Source organism: Pipistrellus hanaki (assembly GCF_964339955.1).
Source record: "Pipistrellus hanaki genome assembly, chromosome: 2".
Lineage (NCBI taxonomy): Eukaryota > Metazoa > Chordata > Mammalia > Chiroptera > Vespertilionidae > Pipistrellus > Pipistrellus hanaki.
In genome coordinates this window covers 1,812,830-1,829,773 of record NC_140504.1, presented here as the reverse complement: position 1 = coordinate 1,829,773, position 16,944 = coordinate 1,812,830, and the positions used below count along the sequence as shown (strand labels likewise).

Here is a 16,944-nt window from a genome sequence, read left to right as displayed (position 1 = left end):
GCGCGTGTTGTTGAGACTGGGTAGCTGGTTTGTTTGGTTTTTAAAGACAGAGCACAGGAAGTCCCTGCTGCCGGGAAGGGGACGCGGTCCAGAGGCTGGCAGAGCCGGGAAGCTCGGCGGGTGTCCGGGGCAGACCAGGAAGCCGAGGCCAGGGCGGCCGCCCGCTCAGGGGGCTGTGACAATGGGCTTCTGTCGGTACTTGCTCGTTCTTGTCGGGAGACAGCGGGACCCTGGGTGCGGAGGGCAGGAGCCGATGTTATCGGCCGAAGCCTGCCTGGTCCCGGCGGGCGGGGCGGGGGATCCCGGCAGAGACGGGCCTGGAGCCTTCCCAGCACCGCCGCCCGGGGCCCAGGCCTCCCAGGTCTGCCCGGGAATCGCTTCCCACCCTCCCCCACCCCCCAGCCTCCCCGCACCCCGTCCAGCCCAGCGGGCCTCATCTGGGCCTGCCCCACCGGGACGCAGGCTCACGCGAGCTCAGCTCACGCGTGGGCCCCAATGTGAGCGGAGCGGAGAGGGCAGGGCACTTTCCGTAAAAGCCTTCCCGGCGAGGGCTCGGCAGTCTCAGGCCATTAGGCGGAGGGCGGGGCCGGCGATAGCGTTACCTCCGGCCACTTCCCTGTTCCCGGAGCCGGGCCCACCCCCGGAGCCCCGGAGCCCCCGGAGCCCAGAGCAGGGGCAGACATGGCCACCTCCCTCCCTCCCACATCCGGACGGCGGGGAATTCTGGGCCACAGACACCAGCCTGCGCTTGAGGTTTGGGGCTGTGCGGGCTGCCTTCGGGGGACGGAGACGCATGGACCCCGCAGGCCCAGGGTCACGGCCTGTGGGCAGGACCAGGTGCCCGCCCCAGCGTCCGTCCGTCCATCCATCGATTGGGCACTAGGCTTGGTGGTGACTGCTGTTCTTCCTTGAGGTTTAGACCGGTCTTTTCGTCTTGTCAGCAAGCGGTCACCAGGTCAAGGGAGAGACCTGTGAACACGGCCCCTTACAGAGGACCAGGGCCTGTCCTGTCCGCCCTGGGCACAGCGGTCCCCTCGCCGTCCACCGCTGGCTCCGCCCGAGACCGCTGGCCGGCGTCTGAGGGGCTCCCTCGCCCTCGGCCGGGGAGGCTGGGTGAAACCCTAGATGTGTTGACAGCGATTTGCATCATTATCTGGTTCCGTGTGACTCACCCCGGGGAGCTTGGGGAGGCAAGCGCCAGCCTGCCCCTTCCCAGGTGGCAGAGCCCACGGTCAGCTCCGGGGGCCGCTGTGGGGGTTCTCCTGTGCTCACCCAGGGCCCGGCGTGCGGGGAGCCAGGCCCCGAGAAAGCCACTGTTCCCAACCCTGGCGCAGGGACCGGGGCGCCCGGGCACTGTGACTGCTGGTGCCCACCCCCCCCCCAAATGGCCACCAGCCACCCGGCTCCCAGGCCCAGAGGCGCCCCCACGCCCCGGTCCATCTCTCATGGCTGCTGCCCAGCGGCTGCTGCGCGAACGTCCTGCTCAGGGCGCTCTGGAAGCTGCCTCCGTGGATAGCGTCGGTGACACTGGGTGAGGGTGGGTGCCGCAGGCGGAGCTGCTTTCCTGGTGGTGAGCTTTGTTCGCGCACCGGGGCAGCCGTAAACGCTCGCGTGGCTCCTCTTCAAAGTCCCTCTGTGCTCCCCGCCGGCCCTCGGCCTGTGACTCACCCGGCGCCCGGGTCACGCCGAGGTCGCTCTGGGCGTGCGGTGGCGGCAGACGGAGGTGACCGCTGCCTCCTGCGCGGCCCTCACGTTCGGTGGAGACCCCAGAGGGCCGGGCGGGGTGTCGGAGGACCAGACACTGGCACCCGCACCCCGGCCCGCCCTCCACAGAGGCCCGTTTACCATAGAACCCAGAGCCGCGGGGACGGAGGGAGGGAGCCTGGGCCTCCCCTTCCTCGCTCCGTCTCCAGGGCAAAGCCAGGTCCCTTAGCGATGTCCAACCGCAGAGAGGCGAGAGGGACCATCCAGGGGCCCGTGATGAGCAAGACTCAGGCTGCGGGTTCCTTCCTGGCCCCGAGGTGAGGCCACAGTGTGGCTGCCCTGCGGCGAGGGGCCGGGGGCCGGGGGCCAGGGGGCCGGGGGGCCGGGGGCCGGGGACCGGGGCCGGGGACTGGGGGCCCGGGGGGGCGGGGGTCAGGGGGCCGGGGGGCCGGGGACTGGGGGCCGGGGGGGCGGGGGTCAGGGGGCTGGGGGGCCGGGGGTCAGGGGCCAGGGGGCCGGGGACCGGGGGGCCGGGGACCGGGGGGGCGGGGGTCAGGGGGCCGGGGGGCCGGGGGGCCGGGGACCGGGGGCCGGGGACTGGGGGGCCGGGGGGGCGGGGGTCAGGGGGCCGGGGGCCGGCGGCCAGGCCTGCCTGTGAGGGGGCTGCCCCGGAGGGAGGAAGGCTGCAGTGGCCCCCACCTGCGGGACGCGCACAGGTGGACGGTGAAGCTGCACCTCCCCGGCGAGGCCTTGGGATGGGTGCGCCTGGCCCCATGGCTAAGAGGGCGCCCACATCCTCGCAGGAGCTGTCGGAGTCCATGGGGGGAAATCCCTGCGGCGGCCCCGCTCAGCTCTGGGGCCCGGGATCTGTCTCTGGAGCCGGAGGGGAGCCTGGCCCCGGGCTGGGGACTGCGTTAACGGTGAGGGCGATCGGGGTCCACTCGGCCCAGGGACCTCCTCGCGTGGGGAAGCTGAGTCTCAGGGTGCCGTGTCCCTGCCTCGGGCACGATGCGTGAGGGCTGGGCGGGCTCATCCCCACCTCGCAGGCCTCAGGCCTGTCTTTCTGGGCCCTCGCTCCCCGAGGGGCAACTCTGAGACGGGGTTCTCGGTCCTGGGGGCTCGGGGCCACACAGACCACAGCAGAGGGGGGCTCCCCACGCTCCCTGCACGTCCGATGGGACTGTGGCACAGCGTGTTCCCCGTCCCCCGAGGCCCTGGCCTGGTGAGTCTCCGGAGACGTGTCCGCGGGGGAGGGGTGTAACCGCGGGGGCGGGGTGTGTAACCGAGGGGGAGGGGGGTATAACCGCAGGGGAGGGGTGTGTAACCATGGGGGAGGGGTGTAACCGTGGGGGGTGTAACCGTGGGGGAGGGGTGTGTAACCGCGGGGGGGGGTGTAACCGCGGGGGGGGGTGTAACCACGGGGGGGTGTGTAACCACGGGGGAGGGGTGTAACCGCGGGGGGGGGTGTAACCACGGGGGGGGGGGTGTAACCGCGGGGGGGGGTGTAACCACGGGGGGGGGGTGTAACCGCGGGGGAGGGGTGTAACCGCGGGGGGGGGTGTAACCGCGGGGGGGGGTGTAACCGCGGGGGGCGGGGGGGTGTAACCACGGGCAGGGCCATCATTGTCTGCAGGACGGAGCAGAGACCACGGCCCTCTGTCCCTGGAGCCACGTCCCTCCACCCGCGTCTCTGCCTGGGGACCCGGTGCCCGCAGGGAGCAGGCGTTGCCCAAACCCGCCCCGCCAGCAGCGTGGCTCCCCGCCTCTCCCGGCCGGCGCCCGGATCTGATGGGACGCGGGTGTCTGCGCAGGCGGCTGGGCGGCCTGGCCGGCGGGAGGCTGTGGCGGACAGCGTTCCCCTGGGAACCGTCTGCCGGTAATGAGCGAGGGCGCTGGCGTTTACGGGCCTTTCATCTGGGCTCCGGGCTCCCGGCTCTCGGCGGCCCGGCAGGCACTCATTAGCGCTCACACCTGGAGGCAGGTGAGGCGAGAGGAGGGGAGAGTGAGAGAGAGGAGAGGGACCGGTGAGCCGGGCGGGGCGGCCCCGATGCCAGCCGCCCTCGCGCCAGACCGCAAAGCCACGGGGCCTCCCGGGCCGCGGAATCCGGGCCCCGGGGCCGGGCGTGAGGCCGTGACCACGCAGTCCCTCCCGTCCCCGCGGCGGGCCCGGCGAGGACAGCCCGCGCCCGGAGGCCTCGGCGGCCGGCGCCTCGGGCGGGCGGGCCTCTGCCCCGGCTTGGCGCTGGCGGCTCCCGGCGCGGTAATTGCCGGAACAATGAATGCACCGGCTGGCTGTGCATGACTAACCCAGATGTCTGCAGCCAGCGGAGACAAGCGCTTGGCACATACCAGAGTCTTTCACAACCGCCTCTTCCAGGATTCGGAGCCGGTGGGAACTGACTCAGGTTACCATGGGGCCGACCGCACGGAGCGCCTGTGCTCACCACGGCTGCTACCTGGCGCTCCCCTCCCCACCCCCGCCTCCCCCGGAGGCTGAACTTCTGCTGCGGGGCCAGGGGGCCAGGGCTTCAGGCACACAGCGGGTTTCCAGGGCCGTGCCCGTGCACAGCAGAGAATGACCCGACGCCTGGCCTCGGAGCGACCTCGCACCGTCCGGAGGCGGCATGAGGCACGGGGGGGCCCGCCCCCGGTTTGCAGGGAGCCGCCGCTCTCCCAGGGGTCCCGGCGGGCGGGAGACGCCGGCCACCCCGGGGCTCGCCCTGACACATCGCCCCGGAGACTGACTCACATCCCCGAGGCCTGAGTCACATCCTGTTGTGCATCCCGAGGCCTCGGAGGGCATGACAGCAGCTGCCCATGACTGAGGTGGCCCCGGAGGACACCCTGGGAGCTGCCTGCCCGCTCCGGGCTGAGGGGGGGGGGGGCGGGGAGGAGAAGGCCAGGGCGGCCCTGCTGCTTCATATGTTCACCAGCCAGGCTGGCTCCTTCACAAACAGGCAGGAGGGCCTGCGGCAGACATAACTGTCTGGTCCTTGTTTCCACGTGGCTCAGAAAGGCAACTGGAAGGTGTTTTAAAGAGACCAGCCAAAGAGACCAGCCAAAGAGCTCCGTGGTTGAGCATCGACCTGTGGACCAGGAGGTCACAGTTCAAGTCCCGGTCAGGGCACAGGCCCAGGTTGGGCTCCATCTCCAATGTGGGGCGTGCAGGAGGCAGCCGATCCATGGCTCTCCCTTCCTCTCTGAAATCAATTTTTAGAAATACATTATTTAAAAGAAAAACGGAAAAGAAAGGGCCAGCTCACTGCAACCACCATGTCCAAGCCACTGACCCCGCCACCTTCCCCGGCCCAGGCTGAGGGGTGTCTCAGCCCAGATGGTGCTGGGCCCCAGGATGGGAGGGGGAGTTAGCCAATAGGCCCCTGGCCGCCCTCTCTGTGGCCGGAGGGAGCTCGAGGGCAGAGCAGAGCCTCTGAAGCTTTTCAAACAGCAGCCCCTTGGTTTGGTTCCTTTTGTGTCCTGCTCCAGTGGTTTCTGCCCTCATGTTTATTATTTCTTCTCTTCTACTTGCTTTAGGCTTATTTCTCTTTTTTTCCTCCAGTTTCTTAAGTTAGAAGCTGAGGGTATTGATTCTGGATCATTCTCTGAGGGGGGTGTTTCTCTCTATTCGGTGTTCATCTCCATCACGGAAAAGGAAACAGTCAGGGTGCTGAGTGGAGGAGCTGGGGATTAAATTAAAGAAAGAACGAGACCGAGAGGCAGAAATGGATTCATCAAGCTGGGCGCTAGGTGGGTGCCATCCTCTCTGATGGAGAGGCAGCGAGCCCCCAAGCCACGCAGCAGGTTTATTTATAGGTCAAAGGAGCTTATTTGCATTCTTAACGAGGCCCTAGCATCCCTGGATTTACATATCTAGACCCGCCCCTGCTGACACCTGGACAAAGGTAAGTCAGAACTGACCACACCCCCTGTCCTCTTGGGGGGGGGGGGGGCGCAGTGTGAGCCCAGTGCCTCGGGCTCAGCTGACAATTTAAAGAATGTCGTGTGCCTGCCCAGAAGACCCTCTACAATTCCCCTTGTCCACTGTCCGCCTTCGATGCTATCCATGCCCCTCGGACCCCGCCGGTTTTGAGGAGTTGGGTTTTCGTTTCGTTCCACACGTAGTTTGACTTCTCTTTGGGCGTCGTCTTTAGCTCGGGGGTTCCTCGGGAGTGTGTTGGGGAAGCACCGGTCACCTGCCTGTGTTCTGGCGTATTTCCATGCTGATGTTCCCGTTTCCACCACGTGGCCTAAGAACAGGCTGTGTGCCGTGTCCATCCCTTCGGTGTGTGGCGGTGGGTTTCAGGGCCCGGGACGGGGTCTGCCGTGGGGAGCGTCCCCCGTGAGCCTGAGAAGAGGTGCAGGCTGCCGCTGTCGGACGGGACGTCCTGTAGATGTGAGAGCCAGTGGGTTGGTAGGACGGCTGGGGTGGACTCCGCCCGAATTCCCTGCCTGCGTGGCGGTCCGTGCCGGGTGGGGTGTGCAATGCTCCATCCATCCCCGTGTGCATGCTTTTCCCCTTTTCCTCGTCGCTCTACACGCGTCTGCCTCCTGGTTTTTCACACTCTGCTGTCAGGGGCCTATCTTTTAAAGATGATTGTGCCTTCTTAAAGAACGGACTCCTTCGTCATGGTGGGTTCCCCTTCTTTACCCCCGACCTGGTCCCTTCTTCTGGCGTCTGTTTCGTGTAAAATGAACACAGCTGCGCTGCCTGCGGTGGTTAGGGTTGGCGTGGTCTGTCTTTCCCGCCCCCGGACGCTTAGCCCGAGTCTTCACGCTTATGGGTTCCTCGCCGACAACACGCAGTTGTCTTGCGTTTCACCCGCGCTGGCCATCTCTGCTCTTCCATCGGTCACGTAGGCCATTCACGGTTACGGCTGATTGTTTACACAGTGACAGTAACGCCTGCCGTGCGTGTTGGCTGTTTTGTATTCCTTGCACCTGATTTTCTTCCCCCTCCTTTTCAGCATTCTCTGGTTTTAACGGCATCTGATGTGATTTGATTTTACCTCCCCTCTTAGCCTGTCCGTTATACTTTTTACATGCTTTAGGGGTCGCCCTGGAGTTGCCAAATCCATGTATGACAACTCTTAAAAGCCACAGGACACCGCTTCTTCCTTCCCATGTCTCTGTTCCTTCCCCTGAGTCTTCTGTTGTAATTTCCCATCACCGCTCTCCTGGTGAGCTTGTGGATCCATTAAGGATAGGAAACTAAGACTTTCTTTTTCCTTCGTTTATTCTTCCTTTACATCCATCCGAGTCTCTGACCCTGGTTCTATTTCTCTCCCTAAGGAACTCATTTTAACATGTCTGCTGGGGGGTGCTCTCAGTGTTTGTCTGTCAGAGAATGCCTTTATTTCTCCGGTTCCTTCAGAGGTTTGTTTTGCTGAATAGACAATACTATGTTGGTGGCTTAGGGGCGGATTTTTTTCTCTCAGCGCTTTGAATATTTCCCGCCTCTCTGTTTGCCTTCCTGGCTTCTGAAGAGAAGTCTGCAGGCATCCTCATCTTGTTACTCTCCCCAGAACGTGCCCCCTTCCCGCCGGCTTCTGGCTTCTTCCAAGCTTCTCTCTTTGTCTTCACGTTTCCTTCAGTTTCAACACACTAGGCCTAAATGTGGATTGTTTGGTATTTAGCTTGCCTGATGTTCTGTGAGCTTCCTGGATCTGTGGTTTGGTGTCTGTCATTAATTCTGTAAAATCCTTGGCCAATCATACTTCAAATATTTCCTCCATTCTGTTTCCTCTTCCTCTTCCTTCTGCTATTTCCATGTTGCATGTGTTACGCCTTTTGAAATTGTCCCCAAGTTCACAGATCTTCCACTCCCCCCTTTAGTCTCTCCACCTTTCCGTTGGTAAGTTTCTGTGGACATATTTTCAAGCTCCTTGATTATTCTCTCAGCATGTCCAGCTGCTGATGGCCTCACCAAAGGCATTGCTCATTCCTGTTACAGTGTTTGTCATTTCTAGAATTTGCTTCTCAGTCTTAGTGCTTCCATCTCTCTCCCTACACGATCCATGTTTTCTTCATGCTGCCATCTTTCTCTATTAGAGTCCTCACATGGTAATCCCAGCGTCTGTGTGATAGCCGACCCTGGTTCTGATGCCTGTTTGTCCCTTCATGCTGTTGGTTTTTTCCTGGCCTTGTGATTTCTGGTTTGAGAGCAGGACCCGACGTATCAGGTACATAGGCCTCTAGAGTGAGCTCCGCTGACCGAGCCCCAGGACCTGGGCTGTGTGAAGTTTGCTGTAGCCGGAGGTGTCAGAGCTTCAAATTCCTCTGACGTCCTTGTGTCTGCCTCCATCGTTGCCCTGGGGCTTCCCCATGGACTCTTCCTTAAGTAGTCTACTGTTCTGCTGGCTGCAACACGCAGTTGTGCTGGACGTTCATGGATGAAAAACCCAGGAAAGTATCCCTACACGCACCCTGTGCACAGGAGCGCGCGCGCGCACACACACACACAGGACTTCAGCCCTGAGAGTTCCTCGCTCTCCCACCGATTACACTCAGCTCCGGCGATTTGTCTGAATTAGCATTTAGGCGTCCCTCCCGGCTGATGGCCGGCGACCTCTGACCTCTGACCTCTGCCCCCAGGAGGCAGACCTCTGGCGGCTTGGTGCTCCCCTGCCTCTGGAGATGCCAGGGTGGCAGTTTGCCCTGTGACCTCCGTGCTGACAGGCCGCGAAGGGCCATGGGTCATCCCTTCATTCAGCCTTTTGCTTATTGCGAAGAGGGGCTCGGTGACTCCCGGCTCCTCCCATTCGGGGCTGAGCGAGGAGACGGCAGAACCGCCGACAAGGGCCGCGGGCAGACTCGTCCTCGGCGCTGGAGCCTCCGGCATTGCTGCACCCACCGCTGAAGGCCGCTGGTTTCCTCCTGCCGGTGCGGGCGGTGGCTCCCTCTGAGCTCACCGCCGTCTCACCCCCCTTTCCCCTGTGCCCTCCCCATCCCCGCTCAGGACCTCATGTCCGGTGGGAGGGAGTAGGGATCATGGCGTGGGGAGGGAGCCCTGCTCTGCCCATTGTCTGTGCATCAAAAGCTGAAATAACCCGTCACAAAGGCCAGGGAAGCGGCTGCCCTGACACCCTAGGAAAGGCAGACGCAGGAGGCTCACCCTTCCCCTCCCAGGCCCCATGGCTTTCCTGGGAACATGGACCCTCGCCTCCTCCGTCCTCGCCCCGAGCCTCGGTTCCCTGGCTCCTTGCCGTAGCCTCCAGAGTCTCCATCCGTGAGCGGTGAGTGCCGCCTGAGCCTCGTCCGGAGCGGGTGTGGCCTCACGCACACACCCCCGTCCAGGCCCTGCACGCGGGCTCCCTCTCCTCGGCAGTGACACACTCAGGAGTTGGACCCACATTGCGTGTGCTGTGGCTTGTCTCACCTGCCTCCCTGTCACCCTGGGAGCAGGGAGACCGTGTCCCGGAGAGGCAGGTGACCTCCACGGTCACAGCGGGGCACAGCGAAGGCCGGGCTCAGGCAGAAACCTGTCTGTGGCTTCAGTGAGGTGCTCCCTCCATTCGCTCCTCTCGGGAGGAGACTTGAGCCCGCAGTGAATACCGCTGGGGTTCTCCTCTCTGACGTGCACACAGCTGTTTGCGAGTCCTGGTAAAGCCGATAATCCAGCCTTTCTCCTGGGGACCGCCTGCAGGTCCCCGCCAGCCGCCTCTCCTGGAGGCAAGGCCTGTGTCCCTTCACTACAGAGTCCCCAGGTCAGCACCCTGGTGGAGCAAAGTGTTTGCTGGCAACGTGAAGGAATGAGGAAGTGAATCACTTCACAGCCCTAGGAAGGAGTGAGTGAATGAATGAATGAGTGAACGAATGAATGAATGAGTGAGTGAATGAATGAGTGGAGCAACTCTCAGCAGGACGGACTAATGCAGCAGGAAGCAGCCTTTCCCGGCACCCGGCAGTCCTGGCTTTGTCACTGAGACCTGTCTCTGAGCTCCAGGGGGGCAGGGACCCTGTCGGGCTTGTTTGCGAGGCCGCTAGCAGTGAGTTGGCACGTGCCCAGCTCGGAGCGATCCTCCGTGCTCCTTGGTCCAGCTGACGGGTGGTCTCCTGAGAGGGGTCCCTCGAGAACAGGCGGCGCTGCTCTCAGAGAAGGACTGACAGGGCCCCTCCCTCAGCCTGGGAGCCCGTCCCCGCCCCCCCATTCCGCTTCCCGGGCGCTCATGGTGATGACCACGGCGCCCTCTCACCATCCTCCCCGCTCCTCCCCTAACTCCGCGTCACATGCGTGTTAAGCAGCGCTGCTCGGTCCCGTGTGGGTGAGGATCCTGGGGGCAGTGCTCGGAGGTCGCCTACCTGCACAGGTGAGAGTAAGGAAGTGATGCCGGGCGACGTGGCTCAGGGGTTGAGCATTGACCTGTGAACCAGGAGGTCATGGTTCAATTTCCGGTCAGGACACAGGCCCAGGTTGTGGGCTCCATCCCCATAGGGGACGTGCAAGAGGCAGCTCCTCTGTCATCATTGATGTTTCTCTCTCTCTTTCTCCCCACCTCCCTCTCTGGGGTTGATAAAAATCTTTTTTAAAAAAATAAAGAATGCGAGCAGGTGACCCCGGGTCACCACACGGGCACTCCGGACGCTCACAGGGGTGTGGGGCGGCCATAGCACTGACACGTCTACACGTGTGTTTGTGCGTTCGTGTTGGCTCTGTCCGAGCAGGAGGGGCGCCTGAGTTATAAGCTCACATTCCCCATGTTCTCGCCCTGCATTTTTTGTCTTCATCTTGGTTTTGGCTTTTTGTTAACAGTAACCTGGAAGGAGACACACACACACACACACACACACACACACACACACACACGGGATGTGAGCAGCTCGCCGCCACCACCCGCCGGCCGACGCCGCAGCCCCAGGGCGGACCCCGGTCCCGGGTGGGGTCCCGCGGGTGCCCGGCGCTGTCTCCCTCCGACGCGACGCGGGAGCCGAGCTGGGTGCAAAGGAGAAGCCGTGGAAGCTGACACCCTGTGTTCGGAGAAATCCCAGGACTAGACTGATCATCCCGGCGTTCTCCCACAGCTCGTCCTCAGAGGCTGTGCGACCGGGCCGGGCCGGCTCGGCTAATTACGCGTCCAGAGGAGCGGCTCCCGCCGCAGTAAAACATGACGGGGCACGCACCGGCGGCTGCATGTGCTCCCCGCGGCGGCAGACACGGGCTGTCTGCTCGGCCGCGCTGCCGCAATCCGCAGCCCCGGGCGGGACGGTTACAAAACTCCTTTGTTCGCCTTCTCGGCGGTCGGAGAGCCGGTGCCGCCGAGCGCGGGGCGAGGGAGTGTGGGGAGGACACGGGCCGTCTCCCGGGAGCCGAGGGCGCCTGCCCCTCGGAGTGAAATGCTGGCGGGGCGTGGGGACCCGGCGCAGCCGAGTTCACCGTCCGCATTCCGAGGCTGGAAGCACTCTGAGCTGTGAGACGGTCACTCTGGCGGCCGAGTGTCTCCCCTGAGCTTCACGGGGTCTCTCTCTCCTGCCTGCAGCTCCTCACTAATTAATTCTCTAACATCCAGCCTCCCACGGAAACCCAGCTTCACAGTCCGATTCAAAGATCCTCAGTGAAGATATCTGCCCGGGTTCATCAAACTCCATCATTCCGTTATTTAAGAAAAGATGCCCTGGCCGGTGTGGCTCAGTGGATAGAGCGCCATCGGCCTGCGGACTGAAGGGTCCCGGGTTCCATCCGGTCAAGGGCATGGACCTCGGATGCAGGCTTCTCCCCAGCTCGGGCCCTGGTCAGAGCCCGGGCGGATGGCAACCCATCGATGTGTTTCTCTCACATCCATGTTTCTCTCTGGCTTTCCCTCTCTCTAAAAATCAATGGGAAGATATCCGTGGGTGAGGATAAAGACAAAAAAGATAGAAGGAAATGGACCCGTCTGAGGGGAGGGTGGGGCTGTTGGGAGGAGAATGAGGAGGAGGACTGGGGAGGGGCTCCGGGTGCCTGGTGCATTACCCACAGTACCCCGCCGGGGAGCTGAGCGAGGGCCCTCCTGGGGCCGGGACCCTGGGGAGCAGGTGGGGTATCATCACAGGGGGCGGGGGGGGTCACACACGTCCCCGCCGAGGCACGCACCACACCCGCACCTGCTCTTCCTGTGCAGCGTGCTCTCTGCAGCGGCGCCCCGCGGGGGCCCTGGCGGGGGCCCTGGCGGGGGCCCTGGCGGGGGCCCTGGCGGGGGGCCCGGTGGGTGTTGGCTGTGCCCTCTGTCCACAGGGGGCGGGCAGGGAGGACATTAGTGTTTGACCTAAAGAAACCTAAAGCCGGCTGATGGGGGGGGGACAGTGTCCAGCCTGAAATTTCTTACACGTTTTGCCTAAAAAAAGGTTTTTTTTCTCCTCCTTTTCTTTTCTTTTCTTTTTTTTTTTTTTTTAATATATTTTATTGATTTTTCACAGAGAGGAAGGGAGAGGGATAGAGAGCCAGAAACACTGATGAGAGAGAGACATCGATCATCTGCCTCCTGCACACCCCCTACTGGGGATGTGCCTGCAACCAAGGTACATGCCCTTGACCGGAATCGAACCTGGGACCTTTCAGTCCGCAGGCCGACGCTCTACCCACGGAGCCACACCGGTTTCGGCTCCTCCTCCTTTTCATGGGCAAACAGCGTGATGCTGTTGAAAGCAGACTCCTCGGAATGCTGGAGTCAGGCTTACAAAATCCTCTCACCCAAACCTTCTGACGCGGCTCTGGTCCCGTCGCCTTCCCGGGCCTCTTTCCGGCGAACTGGAAAGTCCCTGCCCGCCCTCTGCCGAGCAGAGGCAGGCCCCCCGGGGTCGGGTGACGGAGGGCTCCGGGCCCGTGGGCGAGCGTCCTCGGCCGCGGGGAGCCGCCCGCCAGGCCGTCTTTCCGTCAGCCTCGGCAGAAAACGCTCCTAAAGAGAAAACCGGGCGTCCTCTCTGCCGAAGGCACACAGAGAAAAACGAACACCTGGCGTTCTTTCTGCTGCTGAGGACAGGCCGGTCCCTGAGGCTGGCACCTTGCCGATGGTGGTCGTGTGATTATTGGTGAGGCTGGCATGTCTGCACAGTCGCTATGTGCAGCTGGACAGTTTGAACATGAGCACTCCACTGGCCCGGCCTGTGTGGTCCAGTGGTTGAGTGTCCACCTGTGAACCAGGCAGTCACACTCAACTCCCGGTCAGGGCACAGGCCCGGGTGTGGGCTCAGGTCCCCAGTGTGGGGCATGCAGGAGGCAGTCGATCAGTGAGTCTCTCTCATCTCTGGTGTTTCTCTCTCTCCCTCCCTCTCTCTTCCTCTCTGAAATCAATAAAAATATATTATAAAAAACAAGCAAACACTCCACTGGGAAAGCTTCCTCATCATTATTCCCATATGAGAGTGTAAGTGACCGTCCGACCACTCGACCATCCGACCAGTAGCTATGATGTCCACTGGCCACCAGGGGGCAGATGCTCAACGCAGGAGATGCTGAGCTGTGGTGACGTGGCAGCTGCAATTCTCGGGTGACACACCCGAATTCTGGGGGGCATCACTCTAGAACCGCCCTCTCGCAATCCGGGATCCCTCGGGGATGTCAGAGAGCCGGTTTCGGCCCGATCCCTGCAGGCCAGGCCGAGGGACCCCTGTCCGTGCACCGGCCTCTAGTGATGAATTACACCTTAGAGCAGGGGTCCTCAAACTTTTTAAAGTGGGGGCCAGATCACGGTCCCTCAGAGAGCTGGAGGGCCGGACTATATGAACTACTAATTCCTACTGTAACACCTCGGCTGCGCTCACTGCCCAAAAAACCTGGCGGGCCGGATCAGACTCCTCTGCGGGCCGCATGTGGCCCGCGGGCCGTAGTTTGAAGACCCCTGCCTTAGAGAGACAGCTATCGGAGGGGAATCTCCAAGGACCCCACACAGACCACATTCCATGTTTTGGGCGGGAGAAAGGGATTATGGACACGGGCCGACAGGCCGCACACGGTGACACATGGAAACCACGGTAACCGGGTTCTCATTAGAAGGCTTTGTGTTGAACCCCTCCCCTCTGCCCGTCACTGACCTCCCGCTTCTCCGCAGACACCCGGCAGATCCAGCCGTCCCCGCCCTGGTCCTACGACCAGTCCTACCAGTACCTGGGCTCCATCGCCTCCCCCTCGGTGCACCCAGCGACGCCCATCTCGCCGGGTCGGGCCAGCGGCATGACCACCCTCTCCGCGGAGCTCTCCAGCCGGCTCTCCAGTAAGCTGCCGGACGCGCGCCGACGGCGAGCGGGGGTGGGGGGCTGGGGGCGGGGCGTGGGGCCAGGGGAGATGCATGGGGGGCGTGCGGGGCCGGGGAGATGGTGGAGGGGCAGTCACTGCTAACGGCTCGGACGTGGTGTAAGACGGGGCTGGCCGGCTCTGGCTCCCGCGCCCAGGCACGGACCTGCCTGGACGCCCGGGGGCAGAGGCTGGGACCCAGCAGAGGTGGAGGGAGAGGCAGATGCCCGGGGCCTGGGGGGGCTCACGTGGCACAGCCAAGGCGGGAGCTGATGGGGAATACGCTCCAGAGGAAGAAGTCAGCCTGCGGGGCGCAGCTGGGGATCAGTGACCAGCACCCCGGGCCCTGTGGAGTGGGCAGCAGTGAAGACACCCCCCCTGGGAGACATTTCCCCGGAGCGCGCTCAGGCGGGTCGGGGCCCGTGGGCAGCGGGTGTCCTGGTTCGATAGTCGCGGTGCACAGGAGCTCATTAGCCATCAGTGGGTTCTCCGGTGAGGCCTCGGGGCGGCGCTCACCTCTGCTCGGGGGCCGGGGAATGGGGCCCAGAGAGACGTCCCTTTGCTGAGGACGACAGCCTTCGGGGGCTGGGAAAGGGGAGCTGGACGGGCCGTGGCAGTGGCTCCCGGGACTCAGCCTCGGGGACTCACTTCCCGCCGGAGGGGGGCGGGGGGTTGGCGGCTGTGGCTCTGCCTCCCGGGGCCAGGGGGAGCCGGCGAGGGGCGGGCAGGGGGCAGAGGCGCGTGTCTGGCGCCTTCACGGTGTCCGTCTGTGCCGGCCAGGCAGTGAGGGCTGTCTGAGATCCCCCAGGTGCTTCCCTGCTTCTTGGAGCTTCTCAGCGGGGCCCCGAGGGCGTCGGGGCCAGGAGCTCTTTGTGGGGGCACCTCCGGCCTCTGGGCGCCAGCAGCACCCCCTCTCCCTCGGGACAACCACAGACTGCCCCCGCCATGGCCGGTGTCCCGGCCCCACCCCCGGGGGAGAACGGGCGACCTGGGGAGCGGGCGTGCCGTCGGAGAGCCACCGGGCGGCCCAGTTTCACCGGCTCCGGCCGCGGGCGCTGCGAGATCTGCCGGCACCTGCGGGCTCCGGTGAGGGCGAAGGCGGCAGGAGGGCGTCTGCCCCCAGGGCCCTCGTCAGGGCTCACGGGTTCTGCTCGGCGGCGCTCTCTGCCCGCGGGCCGCGGGGCCTGCTTCCGGAACATTCCTGCTTTCCCGGGAGAGGGCCCGCTTGGGGTCTTTGACTGGTCCGCACCTTACAGTCCAAGAACCGCAGGGGCCACGCGCTCCAGCTGACCGTGATCAAACGTGAGGGTGATTTTTAAAAAGGAGTACCGTGAGCACCCCAAACCCAGCCTCAGTCACCCAGAGTGTGGAAGGGTGCGTCACAGCGTGAGGGTGTGAAGTGGGTGCAGACCAGCCCCATCGCTGCCCCCGAGGGGCCTCTGCTGGAGGGAGGAGCAGCGAGAACCACAGAGAAGAGCAGGGAGACCCTTTACCCAGCAGCTCTCCCCGGGAACGGGGCTGAGCCCGCCTGGCAGTGGTCCTATGCCAGGCCTGGCCGGGGGCGGGCAGAGTGGGGGGAGATACAGAAAAGTGCTCGCTGGGCCCAGCCTGGAGCCCAGCCCGGCCCGGGCCTGCCCTTCCCTCTGAGCCCGCCCCGGCTCTGCACGGTCCGGCCCCCCGGCCCCAGCCCCAGCCCCATCTGGGCTGCCGTCTGCGGGGACTCGCACGCTGTCTCCCTCTCCCGCGCAGACAGACTCCACACCTTGTCTGAAAAGAGTTGTCATCCGGAGGTTTTCTTTGCTGCTTTTTTAAAAGAAGTTAATGTTTAGCTGCCAGCCCGGGTGACGGACGGCGTGCATTTTTCTGAGTCATGAGAGAGCGCCTTTCAAGGCGGCCATTATCTGCTCAGGCTGCTAATCCCGGGGGACAGGGGGCGGGCCTGGCGGGGGTAGGACCGAGCTGTCAGCCCCATGGGAGGGGTGATGTTTCCAGCGCAAATACCTGCCCCTGCTAATCCCCAGATTTCCTGCTCTTAAAAGCCCTGTGCTCACGGGTCTGCCCCCCCACCCCCCCGCCCGGCCAGCCAGAGGCAAACGAGCTGTGTGTCCCCCCCCCAGTGAGGCCTGGGAGGGGCTATCAAACGGGACATCAAAGTGAAAACATCATTTGAACCTGAGCATATCTAAAGGGCCTAAGATGGCCGAAGCCGGTGTGGCTCAGTGGTAGAGCATCAGTCTGTGGACTGAAAGGTTCCGGGTTCGATTCCGGTCAAGGGCATGTACATTGGTTGCGGGCACATCCCCGGTGGGGGGTGTGCAGGAGGCGGCTGGTCAATGTTTCTCTCATTGAGGTTTCTAGCTCTCTATCTCTCTCCCTTCCTCCCTGTAAAAAGTCAATAAAATATTTAAAATAAAATAAAAATAAAAAATTAATAAAGGGCCCAAGATGTTGGGATATTTTAGTTTATATTTTTAAATCGTGCCCTGAGGATAATTTTTCATTGATTTCAGAGAGAGTGGAAGAGAGAGGGAAAGACAGGGAGAAGCATCCATGTGAGAGAAACACATCGATGGGCTGCCTCCTGCACAAGTCCCCACTAGGGCCCGGGCTGGGGAAGGGCCTGCAACCGAGGTGCGTGCCCCTGACCGGCATCGAACAGGGACCCTTCGGTTCCACTGAGCCAAACCGGCTGGGGCCAAAACATGGTTAATGTTTTATTACCAAAACACTGTAAAAGGGATAATGTGACCAGCTGAATGGCCTTGTGCAGTGTGACGCTGTCGTTATGCAGACAGGAGGAGGCTCAGGGCGGTGTTTACGATCGTCCAGATATCCTGCCCACAAGGGAAAGCCCATCTGCCCTGGCAGCGGAGGCCACAGATCCTTCCATTCCTACGTCCCCGACAAGCCCCAGCTCCCTCGGACCCCGGTCCGGATGCCGCCCCGCACCAGGGTGACCTGTCACTCACGCCCCCGTGGGCTCCCCGTGGGGCCGGGGCGGACGAAGCCAGGGTGGGCGGCGCCCGTGTCCGGGTCCG

At 63.2% G+C, this 16,944-nt stretch overlaps 2 protein-coding genes across 5 annotated transcripts in view; one reads left to right on the top strand and one right to left on the bottom strand.

Moving 5' to 3' along the window:
- KCNE2 (potassium voltage-gated channel subfamily E regulatory subunit 2) overlaps positions 1 to 16,944 on the bottom strand; it is a 286,345-nt gene that overhangs the window by 110,396 nt on the left and 159,005 nt on the right. The gene's annotated exons all lie outside the window — the stretch shown is intronic.
- RUNX1 (RUNX family transcription factor 1) overlaps positions 1 to 16,944 on the top strand; it is a 148,977-nt gene that overhangs the window by 124,427 nt on the left and 7,606 nt on the right. For all 4 annotated transcript variants that reach the window (XM_084873663.1, XM_084873661.1, XM_084873662.1 and 1 more), the window contains one exon: positions 13,725 to 13,886. In XM_084873663.1, the coding sequence (XP_084729789.1) occupies positions 13,725 to 13,886 (162 nt within the window). The remainder of the gene's footprint in view (positions 1 to 13,724; positions 13,887 to 16,944) is intronic.